Here is an 8294-nt window from a genome sequence, read left to right as displayed (position 1 = left end):
TGGAACCAGCTTCCAAGTGAGGTGGTGCAGGCTCCCACCCTGGGGGTTTTTAAGAGGAGGTTGGATGACCACCTTACTGGGGTCGTTTGACCCCAGTGCTCTTCGTGCCATGGCAGGGGGTCAGACTAGATGATCTGCTCAGGTCCCTTCCGACCCTAGAAACTATGAAACTATAAACCCCTCCAGCAAGCAGCGGCTCATAAGAGACTGCCACTGAAACATGAAATACCAGACACTAAGTAAATGTCATTTAGCATCTCACGAATAAGGCTCTTTTCTCTGCTGTCACCACATGTCTACACATGAGAGTTGCTAATGTCAAGGATAAGGGTGGAACAAGTAGGTTATCGTGTTTCATTCAACTGACAATTGCACTCTATAGGATGTCTACAAAAAGCTGCACCAAAAGAAGTGCACACATTAAGCTCACATGGGTCACTTTTTGGTGAGAATTGGTCACCATTGGGATGCCTTTCCTCTTTGGGACAGCCCTTTTCCCATCCACCTAGAATAACCACTATAGTGACTTACAGTGTAGACCTACAAACATACAGAGCTGTAGTATACAATATGGTAATAGCTGGGTCCCTTTGTTAGGCGGACACTAGAAATCTCCTAAACATACCTACCCACAGGATGGGTATCATCTGTAATCCTTTATGGATTCTTGTAAACCTGAGAGAGATTGCTGACAATTTCCAGTAACTGACTTATGCAGTCAAGCAGCGAGCATTTAATTAGCTACTGTAAGGCTGTAAATCAATCAGTAAGAAAATGGACTACGTGGGACATTCATGTTCTGCTAACCAGTGGCTTAATGAACTGGAAAGAAGCCAGTTAAAACAAGCAACAAAGTACTCCAGAGAAGCTTCCTGCAGAAAATACACAGTAGGGACACACACTTCATGCTGGGAAGAAGAGCATCATGCTCACCTTAATGTTTTGTTCAGCTGCAGGAAATCCAGAAAAAACAAACAAACCCTACTTTAGTCTATCTACTGAGAACTAAATCTGCTCAGTGAAGGCCTGTCACCAAAACACTGTGAACAGACACTCCATCCTGGCCCCACGCATTACTATTTGGGTGAAGAGAGAGTGTTAGAGCAGGACAGTATCAGAGCAGTGTAAAATTACTGGGGATGAGGACTGAAACACCTTGAGTACAGTAGTAACAAGACTGTCTCGTACTGTAGTCTGTGGTATGGAGTTTGTGGATACTGGCAACATCAGGTTTGGAAGATTCTCTATTTGCTCCATGCAAGTTCTCAAATCAACAAAGTCACGTTCCTTTGAAAAGGATACACCGTCCCTGAAGCCAGCTTCCCCCCCCCCCACCGCCTCCTCCCCACATCAGTGCCTCAACTGTCTACTGACACGTTAGCTGGCTTCTCCCCAAATGTTTCTGGCTCAGATGCATCACAGAAGGGCAGCCAGAGTGCAACCTGCCCCAGCCATCTTTAAAGTTTCTGTATGACGTACTCCAACTCAAACTGGAACCTTGGCAAATCAGATAAGGAGGAAGAAAGGCAGGAGAGCAGGGACTTACAGTACGACTTGGAAAGTAAGATGCTTTACCTCCCTCTCTGTTGTATTTGCCTGTCACTTTGAGCCCTTGACAAACCATTAAGTTGTGCAGCCTGCTCCAAGGTCCTCTGATGAATGGTGCTTCAGAAAGGCAAATCATCACTCACCTCAGTTAGGAGCCAGGGGTGATCTTGGATCAACCGATCCCAGTCAGTGTCTGGCGTCACTCTGGCATACTTGAAGCGGTTCTGGACAGCTGAGGTGGTACAGATATATTTATAGAGGAACTCCTTCCCAGTCTGCTCAGAGATGGCTTTGGCCGACATGGCTACCTAGTCACTGTTTGAAAAAAGATGACAAAAGGGAAGTCAGATTTGCAAAATACAATTTCTTCCAGATTCAACATGAACACAAGAACAAGAGTACTCACTTAGTCCTGGTACCTACTCTGCTTTTTAGGCCGTCTTACCATAAGCAACCTACACAATTCAGTTGATTACAAATTCCTCCCCAGTGACCAAATTCCCCACTCCACCCAAACCACCCTGAATCTTGGGGACAGACAAGAGCCTGCAAATGGATTCTGAGCACCTCCAAACTGTGTTGGGGGACCTTTTATAGCAGATGATACCTTGAGGCCACGTTTCTCCCCTTGCCACCAGAGTGCATGGACAAGGTGACCTGCTTGCATCTACAAAGAAACTCCCTGCTTTGGGTTCGTCACCACATGTCATGTAACACAGGTTCACACTTTTTTCAACCTGCCTTCCAAGAGGCAAGAACAAAAGACTTCTCTCTTCCCCCTTGTTTTACAACCCCTGTTAGGTTTCCAGCCTGCCCTGGACAGCGCCTGGTTAAAGTTCCAATTCTCAGTGTATTCTGAATCACTAAGAATCAAACACTAATTTCTAAACAGAAAAAAAAGTGCCTACCGCAGGTCTTTTCCAAGAAACCAGAGTTTGCCATCATATTTTATCTTCCTAAAGCAAAGCAGCCTAAAAGCAACTTTTCTGATCAGAATCAGATGCTTAACAACAGTCTCCCAGGGGAAATGGGTCTTTTCAAAGAATTCTGAAAAAAGGACTAAGGAAGAAAACGGAAGTTCTTAAAATTTTCACCCCTTCTACCAGAAAGGCTCCCTTTACCAGCTGGAAATCCACTCCCTTCACAGACACTAGGCTGTATTCCTGGAGTTACTTTTCTTTGGATGCAACAACAAAACCTTTACTGTCACTATAAGTAAATACTTATCCTGTTAGTTTGCATCCTACTGGACCCATATGCATGAGTCTCTGTTCTTATGACCTGCAGAGGTCAAATAGGTCCATTTCTCTTGTGGGGTTGGTCTGCTGCCTGACTTGCAGAGCCAAATCATGCACATTTATGGGTGTGATAGCAGCTTGCTTCACTGCTACTCATCTGAGTAGGAATCCTCTCACCAGAGAGGAAGGGGCAGCCGTAAGAGAAAGTATGGAGGAGAAGGAGAGGCAGAGCGATTCAACAAGCAAGACCCTCCGGTTCCTTTTGTGGGAAGGAAAGACTGTGTCTCCCAGTTACCATGAATGACAGCTTGTGGGGTGGAGAGGGAAAGGTTAACAACAATAAGCAGAAAGGAAGGACATAGGAGACCAACAAGAGACGAGGGGGAAAAGAAAACCCCCCCAGCAATTCAGACACCTTGTAAGGGTCTGGGTGCTTGCTGATATGCACACAGACTGGGAAAGTGACCACACCTGGCAGAAGACAGAGATGATAATCAGCATTAGCCTGAAAATCTGCCAGAAGGCAAGACAGGGTGGTTGCTTAGAGACTGCTTCAGAGGCAGGCCCTTTCACGTGCAACAACTTACTTCATCAGATGCCATTTGAAGAGTCTGCCATTCTTGTCCTAACAAACTGATGAAAAGCAGCAGCTTAAAAATACCAGCGAACCTATTCCCTGTGGCAATTCCTGGTTAATAATTACTTGTCCCAAGGTGCTGTTTCTCATCTTTGAGTGGCCAGGCTAGGAACATGCCTGGGAATAATTAGTGTTCATTATAAACAATGACCTCCTTCCTTTGGGCCACAGAGCAGGGGACAATGTTTCAAATTAAATGAAGGGTTTCTCTTTAGGGGAAAAAAAAGGATGGGAGCCTGCAGTGTCCTTTGTACAAATCCAAGGTCTAATTTTATCTTTTTAAGAGTGTGCGTGCGTGCGTCCGTGCGTGGCATATATGCATGTAGTACTAAGCGGCACTCCCCCAGAGGCACGTGGGCGTGTGCATGTGTGGGAGTGTGTAAGTGGGTGAGGTGTTTGTGGGGTGTGCGATTGTGGGGGGAAGGGTGTGGTTATGGTGGTGTGGGCATGGGACCCACCCCACAATGCATGCTCCTCCGAGCAGGTCAACACCCGCCCTCGCCCTGCAACAGCCCAGAGCCCGTGTGCCCTGCAGCACCTCCCCACCACTGCCAGCAGCATGCAGCCCCAGCTCTGCCCCATGCCCACTCCAGAAACACTCTCGCTGGAGTCGATCAGCTGGAACCCAGGCACAGCCCTGACCTGGTCCATCCCACGTCTGCTTCACACCACCTGCTCATGGTGTGTTCTGCTACCCCTGGGCACTCAGCAGGGCTGGGGCAGCATGGCGGCTGGACTGCCTTTCTAAGCAACCCAGGTAGTTCCTGCCGCTGGCTCCAGCCCCATGGTGCCAGTGGGGACCTGTGCTGTACAGCCCCAACCTCATGTGCCCCGCATCTGCTCCAGTGCTGCCTGCCCAGGCTGAGCAGCAGGAGCGCAGGACAAAAGCTACTGGCTCAGGGTAGGGAAAAGCAGCCCCTTCCCTCTCATTGCTGGCAGTTCCCTGCTGCAGCCGCCTGAAGCTTGTGCTGGGTTGCCTTGTGTTTGTGCTGCACTGTCCCTGCTGCCCTGAGAGGCAGCCCAGACACAGCAATGATAACAGCAGAGACACAGGGCAGCCCTGTGAGGGTGCCAGGCAGCCACAGCGGAGAACTGCTGGCCGTGGAAGGGGTCATTTCTCCCCGCCATGCAGAAAAACAGCTTCTGTCCTGCACTGCCACTGCTCAACCTGAGCAGGTGAACCAGGAGCAGGTGTGGGGTTGGGGCTGTGCAGCACAGGTCCCTGCTGGTACCACAGGGCTGGGGCCAGCAGCAGTGGCAGCCACGATGAGCTGCCTCCACCTGGGCTGCCTAGAAAGACAGTCCAGGTGCGGAGCCAACCCAGCCCCACTGCATGCCCTGGAGGCAGCAGGATGTGCCACAGCTGGATTGTACCTGGGCCAAGGAACCAAGGGATGCACCGCGGGCCGGATCCGCCCATGGGCCATATTTTGCCCACCCCTGGTTTAACATGTTAATCCAGGGAAGACTAGTAAGCCTGCAGCACAGTCTGCTAGCTGGCCTGCTGCACAGGTAGAAGGAATTCAGCCTAATGCTGACGACCAGGTTACCATACACACAATTTATTTTATAGCATCTCCCCTTTTCCTCCTGACAAACCAGGTTCTGAATTGCTGTGTTCCATGAGTTTGCCAAGCAGAGTGGCAAGCTCCTCTGAGGCAGAGCAGGCAGCTACCTAGGTTATCTAGCAGGTCCCATCTTCACACTTTTTAGATTCTGTTGCTGTCTTAGTTGCTCTTGCTCAACTGTCCCTTGCACAACATTCCCTGCTATCAACAAGCTGCGCTGAGGAGGAGTCATAACCTGAAATGGAGAGTGGAGGAAGCAGAGATACAGGGAGGCTGCTTCAAATGGCAGGTATTGCACTAGGGAGGGATCTTGTGCCACAGCACTAGGGTGGAAGGACAAAGTAGTGATGGCAGGCAGAGAGGGAGGACTCATCTGAGAAATGCCATTTAAGTCCTGGCTCCCAAGCCACAAGTGGCTCTTCAACTTGCTGCCCAAGGCCCTTTACAAAAATCTTATCAAGACTACTTTTTGCTGCTGCATGCATTGCATATAGTATATGCATATGGCCACTTGTCAGTGCTGCTATGCTGGAAATTTGCCATATGCCCATATGTGACGGGGTTTTTTTTTTTTTTTAAATTTTAGAACTAGTGCGTGTCTGCCACAATCCACCCAGGTATGTAAATAGTGATGTGGCCCTTCACTCAACACTGGGTATTCATGAGGCTCGAGTGTCACTGACCTCCATGAATTCTTAAAGGAGTTTTGTTTCCGGTTAGGAATGTGGGGTCTGAAGCATTTTGAATGACTGGGAAACTCTTTCACAGCTGTAGATGCATTACAAAACAACTGGCTCAGCTTCCCTGCCTGTGTGGAGTACTCACTGCACAACATCCATCAAGGGAGAAATAAAAAACAAACCCCAGCACCCATTAGAGCCAGGAAACATCCACATACAGATCTTCCCCAAACTTCACAACTATTCAGTATCTCTTCTGTTTTAAATCAAGCACATATACAAGAAGTAAAGCAGACAAGAGGACCAGTTGTTTACCAGCCCCCTCCCCCCAAACTTAAATCAATGTTGCTATTGTCTCAGTGCAGGAACCCTTGAACTCTTCCATTATACAAGCTAGCCTGCTGCTGCTGCTACATTGCATTTTAAAAAACGCAACTAGACAGCAGCATAAGGGCAATGCTTTGAAAAAAATAAAATAAAGGATCATTCAAAACCCCAAGCCAGGATGCAGCTGAATCTGTCAAGGGGGCCTTGAGGGTGGGACTGAAACCCAGCGAAGTGAACAGCAGTGTCTCAGATGGTTCTAATGCTTCGCAACAGGTAAATTTCATTTCCATTTTCAGGGAAGAAATGTATCCATCATGCAACTTCAGTTGAAGAGGTCCTGTTGCAAGTCTCCTATTGTAAGGTAGGCTCTAAAAAGCTTTATACAGTATCTTTCTTTGTTCTTTTCCACTAGCTGAAAAGTTACCATTCCCACCCCTTGCTCCGTTTTTCCAACAGACTGAAATTAAAACAGCTTTGGTTCCATCACCTCGGTGATGAAGCCACACAGTCCAAGGCAATTAGCAGTTGTGCTGCTAAACCAGCATAGGGCGGCTAAACACCCTACATCTGCTTACACTCTACATTATTCATATCTGTACAGTGACAGTAGTCAAGAAGGCCCAAAAAGTTTCAGGTCTGCATAAACATGAAACAAGACAGGATGAAAGAAAAGGCTACTGTCCCTGCTTTACTGAGAACATGCCCAGGATCACCTGAGTAACTGAGCTAGGAATAGAGTCCAGCTACCCTCCCCACAAAATCTATTTAACAGACGAGTCCATGCAAGCTCCAAGCTGAGGCTGTGGTAGGTTCAAACAGCTGGGTTAGTTTTAAAATGTTTCTCAGTGAGCAAATGGAATCAGCTTTAAAGTCTCCCCAAGGGAGGGTGGAGTTAGTGGCCAGTCATTTTGCAGCAGCAAGCCAGGGTTTTGATCAGACATCCCCAATAACTAGCTTTGCAGCAGCACCTCCTCTCCCACTGCTATGCCACATGCTTTTGCTACTAGGTGACATCAGAATACAAATGCCTCCCACGACAGTAATATCTCGATACCACCAAAGTGTGTGTTGGGGGGGGGGGCAAGGAAGCAGAAGAAACACTGTAGGCCAGCTGATTTGCCTCAAGCATTTGGCAACTCAAGGCCTATTCCGCAGCTTCAGAGGGTGGGCTACAGGACCAGTGTTCAGGTATATGAACACCGATACCTGCTTGGTCTTGCTGGAGTTACTCAACCATGTAGCTGTCATTAGGATTGCAGCCCTCTGATCCTTCAGAGGGTGCATGAGGCTTGGCTGGATATAAGAGGTGTGAACCAACCAGGGCATGATGCAAAACGGCTTCAAGTGAGAGAAATGTATAGGCTGCAGGCAGAAAAGTCTGGGAACACTAGAAAGATGCTAGGCAAGTCCCCATATCCAGAGCTATATAAGCATTGTTATTGTAGCCAAAAGATCAGTGGTTTACAACCCTTTTTTTAAAAAAAAAAGAGGTCCACTAATGAAAAAAGTTAAATGGAGGTGCAGACTTCTTTGGAAATCCTGAACAGAAGTATGGACCCCCCTGAATTGCAAGCATGAGTAATTTATATCCATTTGATTGATCTTTTGCAGACCCCGTAGACCAGCAGTTCTCGACCTTTTTTGTACCAGGAGCCATTTGTAAACATCAGTGGGCAGTCCCGACCTAGTGCCCCTCTTCCCCAATCCGCCACCCCCAGGCCCTAGCTCCCCAGTGTGGGGCAGGGTGGTGAGCCCCAAGCAGTCCGCTGCAGTCTGGAACTCCGCCAGCCTTCAAGGGAAAAGCCACCATTTCCCACATTTTTCTCCTTTAAAAAGGAGAATCTATTCTTAAAGTTTGTTTGTGATCTTCTCATATATTCTTGCAACCCACTTTTGGGACAACCCATGTGTTGAGAAACACTGCCTTAGTCTGTGGACCTGGACCTCTACAGGGGGTCATGGACCATAGGATGAAAACCACTGTAATGGAGAACAGGATGGAAGAATAGTTCCTTTTTCTTCTTCACTCCCTGCACCTAACCTGACCTGCTGACTTGAGAGCTATGCCCTCCTTTGCCCTGAAGATGCCAGGGAGCTGGGGGAAAACAAGCTGCCTTTGATTCCAAATCCAACTCAGCAGCAGAGCCGATCTGATTGCTGAATCTTTTACTGGTAGAGAAACTGCACAAGGCAGAAGCAACAGAATAGAAAAAAGCCAGCAGGGAGCAGCTGGAGTCTGCAGCACCACCAGTTAGAAGGTTCATTTATTTTGCAAATTGAGCTAATCTGAGTTGCA

General features: G+C 48.0%; 1 protein-coding gene across 2 annotated transcripts in view; it reads right to left on the bottom strand.

The window, feature by feature from the left end:
* The window catches only part of ACLY (ATP citrate lyase), a 40623-nt gene extending 37271 nt beyond the window's left edge, over positions 1-3352 (bottom strand). For both annotated transcript variants that reach the window (XM_019506286.1, XM_019506296.1), the window contains exons 1-2: positions 3258-3352; positions 1692-1866 (exon numbers count right to left, since the gene is read on the bottom strand). In XM_019506286.1, the coding sequence (XP_019361831.1) occupies positions 1692-1850 (159 nt within the window). In that variant the 5' untranslated portion in view covers positions 1851-1866; positions 3258-3352. The remainder of the gene's footprint in view (positions 1-1691; positions 1867-3257) is intronic.
* Positions 3353-8294: the final 4942 nt, after the last annotated feature.

This window comes from Gavialis gangeticus, unplaced genomic scaffold, assembly GCF_001723915.1.
Source record: "Gavialis gangeticus isolate Ggan-Ray unplaced genomic scaffold, GavGan_comp1, whole genome shotgun sequence".
In the NCBI taxonomy this organism is placed as follows: Eukaryota; Metazoa; Chordata; order Crocodylia; family Gavialidae; genus Gavialis; species Gavialis gangeticus.
This window is presented reverse-complemented; position numbering and strand designations above follow the sequence as displayed.